Here is a 23,148-nt window from a genome sequence, read left to right on the forward strand (position 1 = left end):
AAGAAACTTTGAAATTAGTGCAGAAAACAGTGGTAAATCAAAAACAGCCTACAGTTTTGCGATTCTATACATATGATCCCAGCATTTTGCAACGTTCATTTTATTAATTTCGCAAATTGCGCAAGCGCGGATTGCGACGCCAGAGGACACATTTGCGAACGCATGCCAGTTAGGCGGGCGACGGTATGATTTGCTGGCGAGTTTCCCACGCGTTACGATTGGCCGATTTCGCGCGGCCCACCCGATAACGTTCCGCCAGCTGTTGGTGCTGCGTTTGTTTGAAATCAAACGGCAACCGTGAAAGCCCGTCGGTTGCTCCCGCGAGTGCACCCGATTTCCCGCAATCCCCTGTCATGTATCGTCGGTTGTAGGAGCGACCCGGGGCCCATTTACGTTTCGTCGGCGCAACGGGGAGAGTTCGGGGCGAACGTGCCCTTGTTTGTCGGCAGAGGGGTTTTTCTTTTAATCCCGGTGCGTTACGGGCCCCGCGACAGCGAAGCCGACCACCCCCTGCGTACCCAGTCGTTACGAGTCGACGTGTGTAGTTCCCTCACGATTTACGGAAGGTATCCACCGTCACGTGCGCGCTATCGGCAATAATGGCTACGATCAGGATACACCAGGATGATCAGGAGAACCGCATCACCACCGACCTGCGAGGCCGAGGCAAGGAGAATCTCGCCGCCGCCGCGACCGCTGCCGCGAACGCGCAGTCCCAAATGTTGCACCAGACAAAACGCGCCGTCCTGGGAGTCCTGCAGAACAACTGCCCACGAAATGGGGCAAAACCTGTACGTAGAGCCCTTTTTTCCCCGTCACCTTTGTTCCTCTACGTTCCTCCACGAAAGTACGACCGGCGTCGTGGGTTACGTTGCCACGCGGCATCACGGTTTGCGTCCCCATAGTAATGCACGTAGAAATCGACACTGACGCAAGCACGATAAATTAATATCGGTCAAAGAAATTTGTAGACTTTAATTAAATTTGTGTAATTAGAAATAATTCTGTTAGCGTTTTTTTCTGACGGAATATTAATTTCTTCGCCGCGATGTTGTAGAGATTAAATTGGCTTCATCCTTACTGTTGCTTTAGTATGTAGTTAATTGTTACTTTGAAGTTGAGTATTGCATTGAATATTTTTTATTAATGAATCATTTACAGCATAGTGTTAAAACTGGTATATGCTACAAGATATCTCTGATCTTCATCAATCTTTTTTTTTTAGCAGGAAATTTATAAAGATGAGAAGCATATTAAAGCAAAACCGTTTATACCAACGCAATCCGAAACCTTCAAAATTTATGAAGAGGATTTTTACAAAAAGGATGAACCAGCCTTCAAGATTTATGAAGATAAGCTGGAGGAGGAGACAAGTGTTGCACTTAGGTACTCCAAGGAGAAAAAAGATATGAAAACTGTGCAAGAAACAACTGAGAGAGATCAGCAGAGATTAGAAGTACATACTATAGAAACTACCTCTACTTATGTATTTCATAGTAAGGTAGAAGATGCCTGTTCAAAGATGCAAGATAATGTCTCATCTAAGGACAGTCCCATGTCTGTGGGAATGTCATTGGAAAAGTCTCTCACATATAGCAGTTCTTCCAATGACGATTATAGAACTAGAAGAGAATGCAATAAAGAATTAAGAACCAGTTTCTTTGATGTAGATGAGTACAGGGCTGACATATATAATTATTTACGAGTGTCAGAGGTATTGTTTTTATTCTACATTAAGACACTTGGTTAAATATTATTTAATAATTTTATTTGTTTTAATATTACAATTTTTTTTTTTTCAGTCTCTGCATAGACCAAAACCCGGTTACATGAAGAAACAACCTGATATTACGTATTCAATGAGATCTATATTGATAGATTGGCTTGTTGAGGTAGCTGAAGAATATCGATTACAAGATGAGACTCTTTATTTGTCTATTTCGTATATTGATCGCTTTTTATCATACATGAGCGTTGTAAGAACAAAGTTACAACTTGTTGGAACTGCCGCTATGTTCATCGCGGCGTAAGTTTATATTTATTGATCATGTTTTAAAAAAATTAATAAGACATTTTTTATTTTACAAGTACATGTGTATGTTTTTAACAGAAAATACGAGGAGATTTATCCACCTGATGTAGGAGAATTTGTATATATCACAGATGATACATATTCAAAGACTCAAGTAATAAAAATGGAGAATTTGATATTAAGGGTTTTATCGTTTGACTTGACTATACCAACCCATTATACATTCCTTATGGAATATTGTATCACCAATAATTTGTCGGATCAGGTCAAATTTTTGGCAATGGTAAGTTTTTAATTATTTATTTTTATTTATTTTTTATTAATTATTTATTTTTATTAATTAATTATTTATTAATTTAATCAATAAAATCAAGGTATTTAACTGTCGCTACGATTTTTTTTTCAATGTTATTACTTTCCAAATTTTTTTATTTTAAATATATTTTACATGTTATTTCAGTATTTGTGCGAGCTGTCGATGTTGGAAGGAGATCCATACTTACAGTATTTGCCCAGTCATTTAGCTGCATCCGCGGTAGCATTAGCACGGCACACGTTACAGGAAGAGATTTGGCCACACGAATTAGAATTATCAACTGGATACGACTTAAAGACTCTTAAAGAATGTGTTATGTACTTGAACAGGACTTTCTCCAATGCCCCTCAAATGCCACAGACAGCAATACAGGATAAATACAAAAACAGCAAGTAAGTAGAAATATTTACCGATTACACATTTTTAGCATGATATAATTATACGATACACGGCATAATTGTACGATATGATATACGCACAGTAAAACATCTTTTTTCCCTTTTCTTTTATTGCGACTTCGCAGAAAGTACATATATTTATAGATTGTGCAATATTTAAACATATTAATAATCTTTTCATAGATACGGACATGTATCCTTGTTGCTACCTCGTAGCACCGAGGCGGTTTCATGTGAAGATGAAGATGAAGAGGAAAGCGCTTAGTAAAAAATGTTGTCAGACAAACGCAGAATTAAAGTAATTTTATTTCTGTGTTTAAATTGGTAATTAAATAACGAACCTCCCATTACAGTCTTACACTGAAAATGAAGGAGGGGAACAGGGTAAAACTGACCTGCTATTCCTACAAAAGAGAAGAAAACCGTACGGTTTATTTCTTCCTATTAGCTTATTGCAGTTTGGTCGATACATTTTGTGAAAACAAAATGGTACCTGACTCTCCTACCTTCGTAATCTTGTGTCATCATTTTTAAACTTTTAAGTCATGGCCTAAAGGAAATTTTAATTTAGTCAGTTGTTTTAGAGTTTTATCATATGAAATACATAAAGCTCTATAAAATGAAAAAGAAAGGAAGAGAATGCGAAGCAAAACATTATCTAGAAATTGTATTTTATAAGTACTTTTTAGAGAGGATTGTTAAAATAACAAATGCTTTTGCCGCGATAAAAATGGCTAAAAAAATTTGATTGCAAGTAAGTAAACCGCCTCAATAATAAGATCGTTAAGCAAAGCGATTTTATATTTATTGTCGTTTTTTTCGCTAGGTGCATACCAATTAACGATAAAAACGACTATATTCTATTTGGGATATTTCCGCGAAATTAAAATTTGCAATTATTTCGATCAATTTTTCAGTCCTTGTACAGTTATTTATTTACAACACTCTAGGTAACATAATTAATATCAAATGCGTAGTTTGTTTTATTAGAAGTAAGGTATCTTTTATATATATATATATATCCCTGTATTACATTATATACAAGAATTAGATTATACGCTGTGCAAGATTACATCGTCAATTTTCTCTTGATACAAAAATTGTTTTTGAATTTCTGTACAAGAACATACGTACTACTTTATTTTCTTTTTAATATTCAATCATTCATAAATACATGAATGTAATTGCACATTTGCAACAATTAATATATTAATATTCATTTTGATGACTCGTACATACATTTTCGATTGTATTGGCGTACAATATTGCACAGCACAAATACCGCATTTTAACACATAGCAAAATACCTAGGTGTTCATCAAATCTAATATGCATGAAAATATGTTCGTATAAAATTTTAAATACAGATATTAAAAAATACTACGCAATCATATTTATCGTTAAACATTTAATTCTGTGTTAATTGTAAATTATATTGTTTTTTTCCAAATTAGAAATAATTAACGTGATAAAAACTGAAATTTCCGAAGGTTACTGTTGATGAACTAAACAAACATAAACAGTTTTTGAAATAGACCCAAAATATAAAATAAAATTTGTTGCGTTACCTTATATATATATACGCAGTATTAATAATTACAATTAAAAAAATGTTAGTGAACTTTGAAAGATATATTTTCGTGAGAATAAAATTAAATTTCGAAAAACAGTCACTTGGAAAAATCTGGAGCCTAATTCACAAACTCGTATGAAAAATTATCGAAAACTAAAATACCACTACGTGTTCACTAATTGGCATATCTTTTAAACTTAAAATTATGTACCAGTTAACGAATGCATGGTGTCACTTTTGTATTCGAAAATTTTTCGTACGAGTTAAAGAATCTGGTTTTGAACCAATCTTTTATCCGCCAAGATTTTTCTTGAATTATATTCGAAAGTTGAAAGTGTTACATATGCGAATGTTTTTTATACTATATTTTCATATATATATATAAATATCTGACGTAGTGCGTTTTATACCACGTTAAAATTTAAAATATTTGAAGTCGTTTCGACGTAACAAAATCGTTGTATCGAACGTTTCTGTAATAAGTTTATAGATGAAAAAAGCATGATTAATATAACAATTGTAAATAATACCAAAAATTCATTCTTTTTACGTACTAAGAAACTTTAGGAAGGAATAAAGGGAAAGAATGAAACACGGTAAATTTTTTTTTCTCCACTTTTGTATTAAAAATGCTTCAACAGTACCCAAAAATTTATTCATAGAGCAACGTGCGTTTGTCGGAAAAAAATTTAAACAACCTCTCTGTCAGCGATTATAAAACGTAACAAGTAGTATAAAATGAAGCAATTAAAAATTAATAATGATTCGTGTTCGAGAGCGAGAGCAATACTTATAATTTTAATCTTATAGCACAGGTATAAGGAGGCGCAAGTTCTATTCATCATCAAGTGTAGGAAAGTCGTTCGATTTTTTTCTTTAATCACTGGTATGTCGAAGGGTTTCTAGGCTTGATTTAAAATAGGAGATATGATATGATTAGATGATTGACACGAAGAATAGGGATTATATTTGAATCCACAAAGTGCAGGATTAGCTAGGCAGTTATCGGTCAGAGGTGTCGTCTGTGTGTTGTTGCATATTGTAACGCACGAACGATTTTTTTTTTTTTTTCCCATTACGTTGTAATTAATGTGATTCTACTGTTGTTTACACTCATTCTGATCTTCGCCTTGCTTTCCACCTGAAGGCGCGTTGACAGTAGAGGACGCCTCTTCTTCCTCGTCCTCTTCATCCTCGTCATCATCATCTCCTTCTTCTTCGTCTTCGTAATCATCATCTTCATCTTCCAAACCTTCGCCTAAAATTAAATCGGTTTCAAGATAAATGTATCTTAACATTCTATCGAAAAAAAGAAAAGAAATTTGCATCGCGATTACGCAGTAGGAAATTATAACTATTAATGTTACCTGTGTAATAAAGTACGGCTCTAGGAACAATACGTTCTCTAATGTAATGGCCTAATTCAAAATCGCTGGTTATTAAAGCTTGAGTCTCTTCATCCATTTCGGCTTCCGAGTCTTCTGGCACTAATGTTAACGTCAAAATTAAATTACGAATTAAGTATATCGATTGGAATTGTATAAAAAATGTTATTGCGTTATGTAAAAAGAAGGAAAAGCGAAATAATTACCAATTGGTGGGCTGAAGAAATTAAAGAAGGAATCATTTTGAACTGTTTTTGTCACTGTACGCATAGATCCTCGAGATTTATGCTTCTGATTCTTCTTAATAGTTTTTATCGTAACATTTTTGCCTTTTTTCCAATCAATCACACAGCCCTACGAAAAATTCCTAATTTTATTATCATAATTACTTACTTAAAAATTAAATAAGACAAAAAAAAGCTATACTTTGCATTTATATATTTCTGGTCCTTCAAAACTGAACGGATCATTCTTCTCCGGCATACATTTCATAATGTATTCTTTAGTAAGCACTGAATTAGAGAAATATTCGTTGGGCGTGAAATAGAATTCGAGGATAAATCCCTAAAAAAGAACATTTGAAAAAAAACCTCCCGATTGTTAATTATTAATTATATTACTTTGTTTTGTAACCTCACCATTGGATTTGCTGGCAGAAATCTCACTTTAATATCTTGTAGATGCTTCAAGATCGGCTCGTCATGTTCTTGAACCATTTCGGATAATGTGCTTACATTTTTAAATATTGTTAACCAGAAATCTGGGATTCCTTTAGTATCTTCTTCACTTTCTGTCACTCTAAACACATAATATATAAATTTTCAGTAATTAATTGCGTGCTAGAAATAAATTCCGTCTTTATTTCTTACATAAGCAGACGCATATTGAGAATTGAAAACAAACTTACTCATTTTTTGCCTCTGCTGTTTCCGCGATCTTCACCTTCTCCTTCATAGAATTACTTAGACCGTCATCTTCATCTTCGCTATCCCAAACGCATTCTTCATCAGTTGGTTCTACAACACCCGTTATTATGTCACCTCGCTTCTGATAGAGAGGCGCACACATTTTGTAGTATTCGCATTCCAAGGCATGGACCTCCTCATAAAATTTAGCCTCGATATTAGTAGTAACAAGCTGCAGTTGTTTCAATGCCTTGATTCTGCGTTTAACTGAAGCAGGAAGAGACTGCATTTGCTGAAAAAATGCAATTATTTCCCTTGTAAGATTTTACAAAATGTGACAATATTTTATTGAACATTTTACAGCCTTTTATTTCAATAAGTTATCGATTACAAGATTATTTCGCGAATTAGCGGCGTAAGATATTTTTATTCGTAGATCGTAAGAAATATATGAAAGTTTAACTTAAGTCAGATGGTTATGGACACATTTAGAATTCATAATAAGTGAATAACAAATGTAATTAGTCAAAAATGATTAGTTAAATGGAATATAAAGCACACAAGCGTTAAAGAGAAAGCATGCTGTTCATTCGGGAGATTTTTGCAATGCCATCATATAAAAGTATTGTTGCAGAAGCGTGAGCACTTAATATAATCTTTCATTTAAATTTATATATATATATTTATACAATTTACCGTAAAAAAAAAAAAAAAAAAAATATATTGCAATACCTCTATTCCAGGTGGGGTAATACCATGTCGAAGAGCAGCAGCTAATATGTCAGATCTACCACGTGAAATTTTGCGACGATCATCTTCATCTTCGACAGATTCGGCACCGCTAGTATTGGTGGCGCGTTCCGGATCGGTTGTCATATTACTACAATTCAAATTGTCGCTATCAATTCTCTATTCCTTCCAGTAGGCTATTCGTAGCTATTTGTATATTAATCTAAAAGATTCTCTTAACGTTCGGCTTGGAAGCTCGGTAACGATCTGATTCCCCTCGACCTTCTTGAATTTATACGTAGACCGAGGTCTTAACACGTACAGCAAATTTGTATTGACGAAATCGTCGGAAGCAGTGCTAACGTTTAAGCGAATGTACATTGCCAGATGTACATATAATAAAAAAAAAGAAGAGGAAACAAAACAAGCATCTAAATTTGATACACAATCTAGTCTTTGAAAGTCAACGCTAAATACATGTAATAAAAAAAAAAAAAAAAAAAAAAAAGCATACAAAAGTAGCTCAGTTATTTTACAAACAATAAGATTTATCTCCAAGGAACATATTTTGACAATCACAAAGGAGAGCTTGGTCTAACAGATGCCTCGTTTTACATATAAGACACAAATTATCTTGGAGGATGAAACATTCAGGGAAAGAAATTTTTTTTAAAGCTGGAAAGCAGAAACTTGGCGATAAACTTGGCTCAGTCGAATCTCTCTCGGACGGATATGACGAGGATGCGCAACGTGATGCTTGCGAAACGTGTTACGATCGGTGGTAATTCTGAAAAAGTTTAGAGCTTACATAAAAAAAGGAAAAAAAGGAGAAAAAAAAAAAAGAGGTGAACGTCGTAACGTGAAATAAACACGGGCGCGAATGTGAGGGACGCAAGGAGGGAAGACGCAAACGCAAATTTGCGACACGTGCTCGGAGCTTCCGCGATACTCTCGGTCGGTGGCGGCTCGGTACGAAGGTCCACGGGGAAGTTACTCCGGATGAGTGCGGGGAGCGGGACGCAGCACGCGGGATGACATTGAGAGGACGACCTCGAAGGCGAACTCGAGGACGGCGGGTATTTGCGGTGGACGAGGAAAAAGGACGGCCGGGGGGAAGATCCGCGGTCAGCCGGGGACGTCGCGTGCGTGGCAGCCGCGGGATCGCGAAGGATCACCGGCGTGAGATCCTGCACGCGCGAGGAATATACGCCGCAAAGTGCGACCCGCGCGCGCGACGCGGCGCGGAAGAGGGGAAGAGGAAAGAATTATTCGGAGCGAGAGCGACCGCGGTCGTGCCCGGAGTCGAGCTCCACTTACCGGATCGTACCTTCGAGTCACAGGGCAGATTATCCGCGTGGAAAAAAAAACAGGACGACGAACGAGCCTGGCGAAACCTGGAGGTAACGTACGACGAAGTGCGACGGAACCGGTCAGTCGGCTGCCTTTTGACGGTTGGACCGCGGGGTAAGCGCGCGGCACGAAGAGAGGCGAACAGGCGGCTGGGAGCCGCGACCAATCGCGATCTCTTGATCATCGTGCGAGAGGCGGGAACCGCAGGCAACGTCAGGTCCGATCTCTATAAACGCGAGCGAGGTTAATGAGATGTCTACGTGCTTTTTTCCTTCTTAATATCTTCTTCGATTTGTAATTAAAGTTTGTAATTTAAAATTAAAAGAACAGCCTTTTTTGAATAAAGATCGAGATCGCTGGCAGGCCTATCGATTCGAAAGACGCGAAGACCGCCATGTCTCATCGCGACGTCGCCATTAGTCCGAGAGGATTGCCTTTCGGGCGAGCACGAATCGGAACGTTCGAATCGGCTGCGAATTTGGAGAAAGTCGGGAATTCGAACTCGGCGTTCAATTCGACGTCTATGATCGATCCTTGCGCCGTGACGTTGGCATGAAAATAAGGTGATCTCTCGCGCAGAGCGCAACGTCCGCGTTCGTCGTGGTTATGTTTTGCGACGAGGCCTCGAGAGAGCCAGGTGGACGACGCGATTGTATTTTTTTCTCCCTCCCCAGCTCGGAGCAGGACTCGCCACCGTCGTCGCGGTCGTTCTTGCTCGTCGCGAGCTGATTTTCTTTCCCTGCCTCTCCCAGCCTTTATTGCTCGGTCTCTTTTTCTCCACGTCTCTCTTTCTTCTGCTGCCAGCCCGCTGAGCTATTTTAGTGCCGCGAGTGTCTTCGGATTAAACGGGCGTACTCGGGAACGGTGAAATATGCATGCGCGTACACGCACGACTCGATAATATCTGGCCGAAATATGTCAGCGGGCGCCTCGGGTCCAGAGGAGGCTGTCACACCAGCGGAACACGTCTACGATGACTACCTCGTCGACGAGGTCAACCGCCTCAATCCGTCGGATCTGCAGCTCAACGACGACGACGACAATTGGTAAACGTCGGCTACACGCTAATGAGCCATTTAACTCGGTCTTAATTACGTTTAGAAATAATTTATTCTTATTTTATTTGTAGGTTGTATATTCCTCCACAATGTTCCATTGAATCTACAGTTCAAGATCTTTATGGTTGGCTGAAGGCAGAACCAAGATTGGATGTTCAAAGTATATTGCATGATAATATTACACTGTTTTGCTTGCTAAATATTCTTAATTTGTAATCTTACAATTATGATATTTTTAACTGTTATTACTAAATATAATATGTATCTAGATAGCAAAAAATGCATTGACACAAGAACATTCACAAGACCAAAGAAACGATCAGCTCGAATGAGTTTTGAATTCATATTTGAGAAACTACCACCTTCAATAACAGATGTACAGAAATTGCAAGAGACAGATGTTGCTCCCATAGAAAATGTAAGTTATTATTCTGTTTCTTTGTGTAGACATTTAATATTAAAAATTAATTAGGAATGATTAAAGTAAATTTTTTAGTTATAAAGTCCTTACTTGTGGAATTAAAATTATAATTATAAATTATTTATTGAAATTTGCAATATACATTATTTAAATAAAATATTGCTGTTTACAATATTTAGGTGAAAAAATTTTTACCTGCATCATTTCGAGATGAGGAATATGTGCCACCAATCTTGAAACCATCCGCTAAAACGGCTATGAACGTATTATCCGATGAAAATGCAATTTCTGGGCAGGAAAGTATGGAGGCCTTCATGAACATGTCGCAATCCAAAGGAATAGATTCATTTATAAATTTAGACGAACCAGAGTTTAACGATTTATTAATGAATGTATCACAGCCTTCTGTCTTGTTCACATCCGTTATTTCGTCTAATGACTCTCTATTCATTAAAAACGATACGTTATCGGTGAAAAATAAGAATGTAGCTCAAAACGATGTGGAAGATAGCTCAAATTTCAATGATATTAACTCAACGTATATAATGAAAAGCACTGACAATACAATTACACTGAATGAAACGCATCGCACAAATACTCCAAGTAAAGAACCTCGATTAGATAAAAGTTTGAATGAAACATATAATAGATTTTCTAATGGAGCCCCAGGATCATCAAGATCGAGTCTCGACAAGGGAGAAACAGTTGCTTTGTCTTCCACTTTTGTAGCCGAGCCTAATGCTGATGCTACCTTTGTGCAATCGCAAAATACAGCGAGCAATGACGTTCAATCGCTCGATATCACATATGTATCTTCAACGAAGGACGCCAAAAGATCGATTTCGCCTATGTTTATTAACGACGTGTACGTACCTACGATGCACGTAGATAAAATAGATCTGAATGTAACGTGTGATGTTCCGACACATGAAATCAAATCTGTGGATGCTCTCACGTGCGAGACACTTGAGGAAGAGAAAACTTTAAATATATCGTTCAAGGCGCCTATCTGCAATCAGTCCACGCCACTAAATCCAAATAAGTTAAACGAAACGTCGAATATTGCTACAAATACTCTGAATCAATCGGAGCCGCCTGTGTATTCTATGTTAAAAGCTCCTACTTCGTTGAGGCAAGAACTGTTGGCAGAAGTTCAACGAAGCGGCGAGCACAAGCTAGATTCCACGTACAATCATATCCCTAGCGAGCATCTCGACTTGAAGGATGTTAAGGAGAATATTCACAGAGCCTATAACAAAAATGAGACTGATGTTTGTTCAACAAATAGATTTCACACGTACAGAAAGACGGCGTTTACATCTTCAACCAATCAACATATAAATCGAAATAAAACGATTGTAATTGCTCAAAAAGAATTATCAATGGACCAACGTAAATTTTATACTTTTACTAAGAAAAGCAATCACGAGAGAAACGACAGTACTGCCTGTGAAAACGTTGAAAAGGGTCCACACATGAATAACACATTTAGCAAGTCCGTTCTTTCGAAAGCGCTACCGAACCAAAATACATTGAGAACGTTGTCGAAGTTACCGCAGTTTCTGCAGAAGTCAAATCCGAATCTTGTATCGAATTCGTTGAAAAGCGTTGGCGGCATACCCATTAGCCGCATGTCTAGTATAGGATACATCAAAGGCTCGCAACCAAATATCATGCAGAACATCGCGGAGAAGTCCCAGCTGTCGAGTGGATTGCTTCCATACGGCAAAATAAAGAGCGGCTCCGAGCAATTACTGCCCGAGGCAAATGTGAATACGAGTAATCAGTTTCCGATGAAGGGCGTAATTGCTGGCTCGACGGAAAGCATAGAGAGTGCCCATAGCGTTCACAGCGCACCTGACTTGGATGACAGACTCAGTACGTGCTCCGACAGCAGTAATAGTCATAATTCGTGCACTAAAACTATGAATATCGAGCAATTGCATAAACTAGTACGAATGCAGGAAGAAAGTAAGCCCCGTTATTTAAAGAATATTAAATTAGTTATGTAAAAATTAATTTTTAATTTTGAATTAAATTTAAAGAATATTAAATTAGTTATGTAAAAATTGATTTTTAATTTTGAATTATATAAAAGCGTCACTAAGAAATTATTAATTAAAAGTATTGCATTTTCAGGTTTACAGCAGGACTTAGCACCCAAACCGAATAGACAAGTCCTCGAAAATACGTGGGTTGAAGCGAAAACAGATTTGCCTTCTCCGATATTGAAAAATGGTGTAGAAAGCTGCAAGATCAGCAAACCATTATTAGGTCATGATTTAAGTATGAAGTGTAGTTCTCCGCTAATTAGCCCTACTGGGTCTAGTCATGCATTAAACAGTAATGGTAATTAGATATTTTCTATTAAGAAATAAAAACTAATTAAAATATATTTATAAGTAATTTAAAATAATTAAATTAATAAATAAAATATGTCTTTTTTAAGGCCGAAATGCCGAAGGTAACACAGCGAAGGCCAAGGATGAAATTGTAGTTAGTGAAAAAACAGAGGTACGTATTACTTTATGTGAACTAATTGTGATATTTTACAATAGAAACTCCGCGATAATAACTTTTATTTATTATATCACAATATCCGCGACTCCATCGATTTACAGGATCTAAGTAAAGTAGTGCCTAAAATTGAGAATAAGACTCGGTTGAAACAGCCAACTAATTGGAACACCGGAAATAAGCCAGCTGCTGTGATAAGTGGAATTCCTAGACCTACGTCACGTATACCGGCTCCCAGATTTGTACGGCCGAATACGAAAGCCAATCAATCAGATTTGAAAAAAGAATGAGATCTTGAACAGTAAAAACATGCAAGAAAGACAAAATAAGGTTTACAAATTTAGTTCAACCACTAATATGGTGATAACAGGTATATTTTCAGTTCTATTATGTAATAACGATAAAGTTTGTCAAAGCTAATATTCAGTATTATTGAGCTTCCAAGTTGGATTATTAATAATCTCTGTGTGTTGTCTGCTTGTATTTAATTTATAATTAGTAATGTGAAGTTTCTTCTTTTAATTATTGCTATTTAATATATATGTATTTTTTACAGTTACAAGCATGATTGTCTTGCTAAATAAGCATTAAAATTATTTCTATTACATATACACCAATTTGTAAAATATTTCAAAAGTGTGTTTAATTGATTACTAAAAAATATATTTAAAAAAAAACCAATTTATTTCGCAATTAAGATTTAATTCGTAAATTTTATCGTTGCCAAAACTAAAATTTCAAGATGTAAATTATATTGGTATTGTTTGTAATTTCTATACATGTGATGTAGAAATTGCGAACTCTGTTCGGTATTTTATGCAAAAGGCCGAAGAAAAGTTATTTTTTACATAATAGTCAATACGAACAATCGTAATATATCTTAAATCTTTGTACATAAGAATAATATATATCTATATAGTGTTATAAAAACATTGTTCAAATATTTTCTATTGCATAATAAATTATTAAAAAATGCACACACGGAAACAAAAGACTGCGAGTGTAATGTACATTTTTGCAGACAAAAAAGAATTCAGTTTTCATCTTCATCTCCGTCCTAATCGACATTTGAACTTCGCGTTTCATAAAATTTTTTCTATTTAGACCCGGTTTCACGAACGCGAGTTAATCTGACTGGTCAGTTAACTTTCCAATTTTTATTTGATGTTTTATAAAACTGATGTAATTTTCACATCAGTTTTATATTCACCAATTGCAATTCTCAGCGTTAACCGACCAATTATTTTAACTCACGCTCGGGAAGCCGGGCCTTAATCATATTACCTAGACATATCACAGTGTTTACACGATAGAGAAAAATTATAAAAGATTGATATAGCAATATGTATATGCAAATGTATAAAAAATTTGTTCATCCTGTACTTTCATATCAGGTATTCGGGACCTGTTTAGCTATTCAGATATTTATATATTGAATAAATATAGTTATCGAACGTAAGTTCTACTTCAAAATTAATTTTTGAGAGAAAAAACAAAAAAAAAAGAACTCGTAAAAATATTCTGTGATTTCACATATTGTGTATCGCATGCACATAGATACATATACATTTTATATAAAAAGATTTTTATACATTAATAACGAAAAGAATTACTAAAAATCAAGAATACAAGAAACATGTTCATACCCTTTGCTTCATAGTTTATTAAGAGAAAACACAAGTTTCGAATTTAACTTTAATATTCTAAAAAATTGTCAATTACAGCACACTATAGCAAAATATTAAAACTATGTTTATCCCCTAATATAAATAACAGTTTTTAAGTAGGAAAATATAAGATTTTGTGGAATAATTAATATTTTGTTGATTAAACTGCAAAAATGTTTAATTAAATACTGTTTAAGTTAATATTAAAAAAAAAATTCTCTAAAAATATAACGCAAGATAATTTTAAACGTGAACCAGAAATAAAATGTGTATGCCTATTGTAAATAATAAACCGGATAAGTAATCTGTCATAATCTTTATTTATATCGATAAATGCTAGACCTTAAGTGCCTTTATTGTATTAATCGAAATATACAGCGATTCTTTTATACATAAAAAATACAAAATTAAAAAAATGCGCTCACTAATCTACCATGTTTTACTGCCCAAATAACGCTGAAAATATTTAATGTTACCTCTTTTTATAAATCTTTAATAATAAATAATATACACGTTATATACTCGCTGGTTTTTAATCCATTAGAATCAAACCACGACGTATTCGTTTTTGTAAAATTGTTGATTTAAGTCTTTCATATGTTTCTCAAAAACAATTTTTTTTCAGCGTTTAATAAACGATATTTTGAATTAGTAAATTATTACTTTAATTTTAATTGCATGTGATAAACATCGTCTGAATAAAAATGCATCGATAATTTTTACATTTTTTATGAAAAAATTAATATTAATAACTTATAACACTACACAATGTACCAAAATTATTATCGGTACAATAAAAGACTAGACATTTACTCTTTGATTACACCGATAAATAAACGAATAATTATCAAATGTGTAGAATTTCTTACGTTGTCAAAAAACACAATACTTTAGATTAATTTAATTACACAGTAGAAATATAAGTATAAGTAAGAAAATTTCTGTACTAGTGATACGAACATACAAAATACAGACAATACGCATCTGATAGGAATAATAAAATGTGCATCTCGTCGCACAGGAATTAGTAAAATATGTAGAACGAAAACTGCACATCTATCTTACTTAAAATAATTGTAGAATGTTAAAGTATTTCGTTATGTTAATAAAAGGGCACAATAATTACGAATATAAATACGATAACTGTAACGATCGCTATATAATACACAGGTACCTATTTTAAAAGTATTGCAATAAATATGTTTCTACATTCTTCAAACGCATATTGTTACGTTAAAAGCTACCATAATAACGATATTCAGATGATTAGGCAATATCTATGTATTAGATATTACCTAGTCGCCTGATGCGCCTGGGATTTGTTTTGCAAAAAATTGCGTAAAAAATTTCAGGATAATACTTTGGTCGTTTTCTTATACGCATATCTCTGCATAACTTAAATAATACACATACATATATGTATAAATAATATGTGAAGACATATTCAATTAATCTCGCATCTTAAATCATATTCTTTAAAATGTTAAACATATGTAATTTAGTTTACAAGTTCTTGATTATTTTGCAAAATAATTAGAAACATGACATTTAATAATAAATAAATAATATAGAGACATAATATTAATAATTTATAAATAATGTAGTGATGTCGTATTTTCTTATATTAACAGAAAATATTAAAATCTTTTTACATGGCGATTAAATGAATAAATTTGTTATTAAAGGAAATTCGATTGAAGATGTGCGTGATATATTTCTGATTAATGGTGTATGTACTACGTGCTTCTATATATTTAGTAGTCAAAAAAATGTTTTCTTTAATAATAGTTATAATTGCACATCTCCATGTGGTGATTAAACAAAAGATTGTACGCTTTTTAGTCACTTATACACGATCCTAATCGTAATTTCATTACGATCGAGATCTATTAATACAGAGATTATTTTATATAGTATAAATTAATAAATATAATCTTTTATGAAATATATCTGAAATAAATGTAAAATAAATCTTTTTGATTATTTTTGATAATCAATTGTACATATAACGTACACGTTCCAAATGGTTTCAGAGTTCGTTGCTAGCTCATATGTGAGCTGCAACTGTCCCCTAAAGATTAATAACGAGATTGTGTCTATTTTGTTTTTAAATAGAAATAAAACGAAAGATAGATATTCATATCTTTTTTTTTAACATAGTGAATATTATGCCAAGGCACTGTAAAATCAGATACTTGTGTCACATTATATAAATTCTCTGTATATATATATATATATATATATATATATATGTGTTATTCATAAAAATATGTTTGATATTGACAAGCATTCACATAATTTTTCTAACATACTAACTACTTGTACGCTGAAAGGCAGATACGGCGACGGCAGCTAGCGAATCTGACTTTATTATAGCGTCGTATGCGTCGAGTTTTACATGAACCGCATGTATATACCGCGCCGGCCGGTTTGCCGATGACTAATTTTTCCTCGTTCTCTCATCCCCTGCCTCTGCCACCTAGGATTACGTATTACGCTAGCCGCTGTCATCGCAGAAAACGCCGTATCTGTCCTTCGGTGTATGTAGTCTTTAAAAAAAAAAAAAAAAATAAGTTTGCAAATACTGAAAAGATGTAAAAAAAAATTACATTATATGATGTAGAAAATTATTCGAAACAAATAGCATAAAATTATGTTCAATATTCAATATATAAATGTGTATCGTGTTAATTTTCCGCATTATTGGCCAAGAAATTCACATCGTTATTTTTATGAATAGCAGTAGTTGTTCCACATCGGTAACATGAATTAATGGAAATGATCGAATCACAACATGCTATATTTCAAATGTAACGCTATCGAGATTTTTATGCAAATTCAACACTTTTATATCAATTTATCGTGAATAATATTAAAATCGTCATTCCGTATTACACACATTTAGTATAGAAATAGACTCATTACGAAGTATGAAAAGTGAACACACATTTAGAGCAATTCTTGTTTCACGTTTTATATTATAAAACGGTTGAATAAATCGGTTACCATATTCAGACTGGTACCTGGTAATCTACTGATTGTCCATCAGAAAGTTAACGACTTAAAATGATATAGTAACCCATGAGCAAGTACGTACTTAACTGACGTTTCGATCGACGGCCGTGTTTGTTATTCACATGCTAATTTACTGTCGAAACTGCTGAGAGCAATGGCAAACGCCTGAACTGTACACAGAGGAAATCTATAATCCATTGTAAAAGTATCCTCCGCGACACGTCCAAACTGCATCACGACGTAGTCCACTGAAATTAATTAAAAGCCAATAATAGATTTTTAAATCGTGAAAGAATACTAGAAATATTACATCTAGTACAGGATATTGTAAAAAAAAAAAAAACAAAATAAGTATTTTATTTTATTTTACCGTCACTGTCGTGAACGACTTGAAAATTCTTTACAGATGCTTGAGTTACTCGTCCATGAAAATTAAGCACGTAAGACTGCGTATCGTCGTTCCACACAGGAGTTTTATTATGTAACTCTATTAGATTGTCCATCTGTTTTGATTTCCATCGCTCTGGAAATTAAAAAAAAAAGAAAAAGATATTTTTAATTATGCAATTAAGTATAATTTTAAACTCTGATATGCATCAAATATATATTAATTTATTTTTCAGAGCATCTTTAATAAGTTTTAACATATAATTTTATTATTATATTTTATCGTCAAGTATATTACAATTATAATTACCAAGCAAAGTCTCTGATTCAATCCGCGGGCATATTTCCACTCGCTTTTGATCAGGCGTCATACCCGGTATAATGACGGTCATTTTACGTGGACCTTTAAAACCTAAAACATTCGTATCGTATATCACCGCAGCTAATTCCTGCCGTGGATTGAAACGCTCGTCGCGTTTGTCGTCCTTCATTAACGAATATCCGTTGTCGTAAATTGTGAACTGTGTTCCCAAAAGATTTGACCGAAGTTTACCGACGTACGACTCCCCACCCCTTGAAAGATCTGTAGGATCGGTCGAAATCAAATAATTGCTCGTTGCGCTTTTTTTTCTTTTTCGGCCAGCCAGTAAGAAAATCTGCAAGTAAAAATTGATATGTAGAAGACAGACGTCGAAACTAATCGACCGTAAATATACCTTTTTCCCGTAATCGCGCTCTAGATGCAAGAAGTAAGTCGGATAAAGACCACGATCCATCCCTTTTCTGTCGCGCGTTATTCGACATTTGTAATGCATTTTTTTATTCGCCGGTTGTAGCACGAATTGTTCAATATTGCCTTCTACATTTCCTTCCAATTCCGGACTCTGTAAAATAATACGAGGATACTTTTACAAAGAAATTATTTAAATACATTATAATGTAATTTATATTTTGTAATGTAATACATACGGAAGAATTATTATCCCTACTAATAAGAGTATTAGGTCCTTCTGACGGTGCCACTCGAAGTGGCGAGGAACATGGCAGAGATTCTGAGGGTGAATGCAAGTCTATAGGTGACGATTCCTCGTCGGCGCAGTCAGTGCTCTGAGAACCTTCGTATAAGCCTCTGTCGTTTACCATTGCTTAAAGAAACATTAATATTTAAATAACAGCATAAAAAAATGTTTTATTTTTTTTTATTACTTTTAAATATTCTAATAAGTTTACCATTGATTGTCCCTTCGCTATTTTTTCTTTCTGTATAAGGTCCAACGTCCGTATTTGTTTGAAACATAGCATATTGCAAAGGGCCATCATATGCTGCAAATATATTTAAACATTAGAATAATGACGTAAAATATATACGTAATTGTGCTCGTAATTATTTTATTTGTTAACAATTGCAAAATTATTTTATTTGCTGATTACCATGAAGTTCTTTGTTAGGATTCATCCATTTATTTGAATGACTTGTTAGCTGTGCACTAGATACATTAGATGCTTGTACCATTCCACTTGCACCAGTTTGTCTTTTCTGCTTCATCTTCTGAGCGATTAGTTGCCTCTATATTAAATAATAAAATGTGAATAAGTCATTACATACATATTATAATAAATTATTCCTTGCTAATTCAAAACTATATACAAACAGCTAACATCTCAGATCAAAGAAAAAATAAATCAAATATATAAACTAACTTTAAAACTCTTGATTTTACAAATTATACTCGAATCTACTTAATAAATTATCTTTCGCAATATCGAATTTTAAACAAGCCTTTTTATATGAAATATATCTTCTTATTTCAGTTATACATAAAACTTGAAAATATTAAATAAAATAACTATGTGGCACATTAATATTCATATGTGACCTTGCCCTGCAAAGAGAAAAGCACTCAAACGGCTAAAGCTACCTATTATTAGCTGTAACATATTAGTCATTATTCATTAATTATTCACCCAATGGTACTGAAAGGTATAGCTTAAACTTGAACGTTCCCGATAACTCGTTTATTCGAACAAATTACGCTTTCGGGAGTTACGATTTCCTAGATTTGTTGCAGGCAATCATTAACTCTAATAATAACTCGAGTAAACGATTTTTCAAGTCAAACAAATCGCTCCTTCGTCCCTCCCCCTCCCGAGATGCAGGCACGATCGCGCGTCACCGAAGAAAAGTTTGCCCGTGTCAAGTGAAAACTACGGCTTATTCACTACGTTTAAATCGCACCTGTTGTTCCAGCTTTTGCTGTCGCAAGTCGAGCGACGTCATTTTTCGTGAAAAACGGTTTTGTCAGCGACAAGTCGACAGAAGACGGACAGGCCCAGCCGATAGCTCGTCAGCTTTGTTTACGCCAAACACAATCGCTCGCTCGCGGTACCTAGGCAACGTTCACCCGGAGGCTCCGTAGAGACTTTACGGCCTTACGCCACAGACTTAAGAATACTCAGATGGCGTCCGCGTTAAAGAGACCGCTCGGCGGCCATGAATACAAGGAACAGAGTTTACCTCGGCGCAGATATTTCTCGATTACATTTCCCTTGTTATTAAAGAACATTATCAATCGAACTAATAATATATTTGATTTTTATATTATTAATTAGTAAAAACGGTAATTTAATCGTGCTCCCATGTATGTAGGTGACCGGGAAATTAAAAGTAAACAAGGTGACAGATTAGTCAATACCGGAATCTCTCATCGCTGAGGCTCCGAAAACGATGGATGAATATCAGGAGTATAGGAGTGGACTGGTGACCCGGTTCAGAGCGCCGTTCCCGCGAATTACAGCAAAAATTAAGCCGGGAAAGGGATGCGTTTTATCGGTAAGTGCGCCGTTGTATTGATCTTTAACAATTACCCAAAAAAACATCATGTATAAATGAAAGGAAAAGTATCAAGATCTATTGTACGTATTAGAGATTACATAATATTGAAAGTAATTAAATGAAAATGTCATTAAAAGTAACATTTATACAAAGTTTAGTAATTAAGCTTTTAATTACTTGGCGGGATAGCCACGAACATTAGCTTCTTTAAACATAGCTACGAGAGAGTCCATAGTTTCTTCGCCGGTCGGAACAATTTGATTAGCTGGCAACAAAAAGCCATAACGACCATTATCACGGAGTTCGTAAGTGTAGGTAACTGGTAAGCCGTAAGTGCCTTTGACCCAATCCATAGAACCTCCGGAAGCCACATCTAAAAATAATTTTGCAGGTTTAAAGAATCTAATATATAGAAATCTTACACTCGAAATGCAACCATCTCTTTTAGTAATAATAAATAAAATCCTTAAATATATAATTTAAATTATTTTAGAAAAGTAAAAAAATATTTCGACATAATAAATTAAGCGACACAGCTAAACGAGGAAAAAAAAAAAAAATTAATAAAGAATTTTTATACATACAGATTGTCTCGGCAATATTTCCAACTTGATATTTAGTTCCGTATCTCTTTGCAAGGGCCGTAATGGATTTCATACCCATACCGTACTGAAAAATTATATAAACTTATTATATTTTGTCATTATTTAATAAGTATTTGTCAGAATTAATTGAAATATCGTTCTATATTATTTCTTATAAATATAATTACTGTATTAATAACGATTGAGTTATAAATTCCCGAAAAAGTTGTTTTATAAAAATAAAATTACTCACCATATCGTCATAGTTATCAAGATGAGCTTTTGTGTGACCATATGGGAACATTAATAATTGCGAGTAACTATGGAATGCGATATACGCGTAAAGTTTCGGAGAGATGGACGCGATGTATTCGGACATGCTCTTTGTCTCAACCTCGGAGAATGCTGCACTTCCACCATAGGTTTCAGAGCATGGGAAGTTGCTAGAGCCTCCAGCTAAAAAAATTAAATTACAATCAATGTATAAACATAGTATTAACGAAGATAAGCTATAATTTTTATCTTGCAAGCACATTTTTGTATAATAATCTCGATTCTTAATATTTATAAATTCGTATTTTATCGCAACGTCCTATTTAAACTAATTTAAATATATTATTCATATGATATATTTATACAATTCCATTTGTAGCCCCAGTTTCTGTTCGGATCGCTACCGTGGCAACCGAAACCGTACGGTTTACGTGTTTTTCTCCATAATCGGTTCTGAAATAAATTAGAAATATTCACGTTAATTAAATTTAAATAAATTTATATATTAACATATTTTTTTTTTTTAGGTAATATAAAAATATAATAATAAATGCTTACTGTGGTGTGCGTGTAAACGTATCCGTCGGGATTAAATACCGGGAAAATGTACCAATCGTTACTCTCAGCCAAGGCTCTGACTTCCGGGCTCGTGCTGGTAAGTAATTGATGCAGAATGTACATTACAGTCGCGGGGGAGATCCATTCTCTGGCGTGAATACCTCCTTCGAGAAAGATTCCGGGATTGTTAGCTTTAAAAGAAACCTTGACGCCTTTGATCGGGCGTCCTTCGTACGTTTTACCACCGACGACAGTCTGTACCTTGTCGGGATATTTCTGAGCCAGCTCGTCTAGGTTCGCGTAAATTGCTTCGAGAGTGTGATAATTATTGAAATCGAACGTTGATGCACTCGCAGTAGATACACGATCGATTAATGACTCAACATTATCAATAAAAACTTTGTAAGGTGCTTGAATCTGTTTCATTAATTCATAGAATTCAGGTAATTTGTGTGGGGCAACCATAAGTTCTGCTTGTTTCTTCGCTGCAGGTGCCATCCAGAAAGAAAACTGTAAGTAAAGTTCACGATTTTATACATTTAATAATAATATAATTTTAATATGTGAAAGATTAATACTTACTCCATCAGAAACCTCTGCCAATTGATTGAGCAGATTAGCCTGTGCTTGCGTAGCCGTGGCGATTTTGAAAACCTTGTAGTTTTCAAAAGTAGCCTGCTCGGCAGCCACCAGGCCCACCGTGCAGAATAATATTAGCTTCCACATGATGATTTCCGTTTCCTTCAAATTTAATATACAAACGTTTATAATTATTATCAACTTTGTTGTAAAAATTAGAACAATTATTTTCATATTACATCGCGCAACTTTTACAAAATAATAATTAAAACATTTCTATCCACAAATATAGAAACGAATTAATTAAAATAAAAAGTAATGGAACATTTTAAGTCTCGTGACGTGGCTTAGCGATAAAACACAAGGATCGGCTCACCCTTTTGGTAAAACGGGAACTGCGAAATTGTCGGCATTGTGATGTTCATTAATTTAAATACCGTGTTGCACACGGCACCAAAGTTGCATTATCGCATATTAATTTGCGCGATCAAGACCAAAATTCTATATTTAAGCATACATGAGTACTTTTTATAAGTAAAGTATTATTTCGCCACTTGTATTCGCCATC

General features: G+C 34.5%; 5 protein-coding genes across 11 annotated transcripts; 2 read left to right on the forward strand and 3 right to left on the reverse strand.

The window, feature by feature from the left end:
* Window positions 1-300: 300 nt before the first annotated feature.
* On the forward strand, window positions 301-5,431 carry Cyca (cyclin A). The gene is made up of 6 exons (XM_070671910.1): window positions 301-791; window positions 1,229-1,714; window positions 1,803-2,026; window positions 2,111-2,315; window positions 2,493-2,740; window positions 2,930-5,431. Exons 1-6 carry the CDS (start codon window positions 600-602, stop codon window positions 3,009-3,011), a joined length of 1,437 nt encoding a protein of 478 aa, XP_070528011.1. The 5' UTR covers window positions 301-599; the 3' UTR covers window positions 3,012-5,431.
* Nap1 (Nucleosome assembly protein 1) lies at window positions 4,960-8,887 on the reverse strand. 4 transcript variants are annotated; one of them, XM_070671919.1, is made up of 8 exons: window positions 8,666-8,795; window positions 7,342-7,489; window positions 6,612-6,901; window positions 6,343-6,502; window positions 6,131-6,268; window positions 5,911-6,058; window positions 5,687-5,806; window positions 5,002-5,577 (listed from the first exon to the last, which is right to left on the reverse strand). In XM_070671919.1, the coding sequence occupies exons 2-8, from the start codon at window positions 7,483-7,485 to the stop codon at window positions 5,417-5,419; spliced, it is 1,161 nt and encodes a 386-aa protein (XP_070528020.1). In that variant the 5' UTR covers window positions 7,486-7,489; window positions 8,666-8,795; the 3' UTR covers window positions 5,002-5,416. The 4 variants fall into 4 exon arrangements, with proteins under 4 accessions (XP_070528017.1, XP_070528019.1, XP_070528020.1 ...); XM_070671917.1 differs by having other exon boundaries at window positions 8,656-8,793; XM_070671916.1 differs by lacking the exon at window positions 7,342-7,489 and having other exon boundaries at window positions 4,960-5,577; window positions 8,666-8,887.
* A 305-nt stretch (window positions 8,888-9,192) lies between these two features.
* On the forward strand, window positions 9,193-14,779 carry LOC139111547 (M-phase inducer phosphatase). 2 transcript variants are annotated; one of them, XR_011547225.1, is made up of 8 exons: window positions 9,193-9,734; window positions 9,818-9,906; window positions 10,016-10,164; window positions 10,347-12,138; window positions 12,307-12,516; window positions 12,617-12,681; window positions 12,789-13,054; window positions 13,241-14,779. XR_011547225.1 is itself a non-coding variant. In XM_070671909.1 (7 exons), exons 1-7 carry the CDS (start codon window positions 9,604-9,606, stop codon window positions 12,972-12,974), a joined length of 2,622 nt encoding a protein of 873 aa, XP_070528010.1. In that variant the 5' UTR covers window positions 9,193-9,603; the 3' UTR covers window positions 12,975-14,779. The 2 variants fall into 2 exon arrangements, 1 of the variants encoding a protein (XP_070528010.1); XM_070671909.1 differs by having other exon boundaries at window positions 12,789-14,779.
* Ktub (Tub domain-containing protein ktub) lies at window positions 14,577-20,250 on the reverse strand. Of its 3 annotated transcripts, XM_070671913.1 has the most exons (9): window positions 19,990-20,250; window positions 19,185-19,320; window positions 18,984-19,076; window positions 18,723-18,898; window positions 18,470-18,637; window positions 18,064-18,409; window positions 17,737-17,889; window positions 17,449-17,614; window positions 14,577-16,900 (listed from the first exon to the last, which is right to left on the reverse strand). In XM_070671913.1, the coding sequence occupies exons 1-8, from the start codon at window positions 20,029-20,031 to the stop codon at window positions 17,481-17,483; spliced, it is 1,248 nt and encodes a 415-aa protein (XP_070528014.1). In that variant the 5' UTR covers window positions 20,032-20,250; the 3' UTR covers window positions 14,577-16,900; window positions 17,449-17,480. The 3 variants fall into 3 exon arrangements, with proteins under 3 accessions (XP_070528014.1, XP_070528012.1, XP_070528015.1); XM_070671911.1 differs by having other exon boundaries at window positions 14,577-17,614; window positions 19,990-20,249; XM_070671914.1 differs by lacking the exon at window positions 19,990-20,250 and adding an exon at window positions 19,719-19,939 and having other exon boundaries at window positions 14,577-17,614.
* Window positions 20,251-20,636: 386 nt separating this feature from the next.
* LOC139111550 (zinc carboxypeptidase) lies at window positions 20,637-23,116 on the reverse strand. The gene is made up of 7 exons (XM_070671915.1): window positions 22,957-23,116; window positions 22,584-22,742; window positions 22,002-22,511; window positions 21,809-21,896; window positions 21,424-21,626; window positions 21,171-21,255; window positions 20,637-20,959 (listed from the first exon to the last, which is right to left on the reverse strand). The coding sequence occupies exons 2-7, from the start codon at window positions 22,725-22,727 to the stop codon at window positions 20,760-20,762; spliced, it is 1,230 nt and encodes a 409-aa protein (XP_070528016.1). The 5' UTR covers window positions 22,728-22,742; window positions 22,957-23,116; the 3' UTR covers window positions 20,637-20,759.
* Between the last annotated feature and the right edge of the window lie 32 nt (window positions 23,117-23,148).

This window comes from Cardiocondyla obscurior, linkage group LG24 (assembly GCF_019399895.1).
Source record: "Cardiocondyla obscurior isolate alpha-2009 linkage group LG24, Cobs3.1, whole genome shotgun sequence".
Classification (NCBI taxonomy): Eukaryota; Metazoa; Arthropoda; class Insecta; order Hymenoptera; family Formicidae; genus Cardiocondyla; species Cardiocondyla obscurior.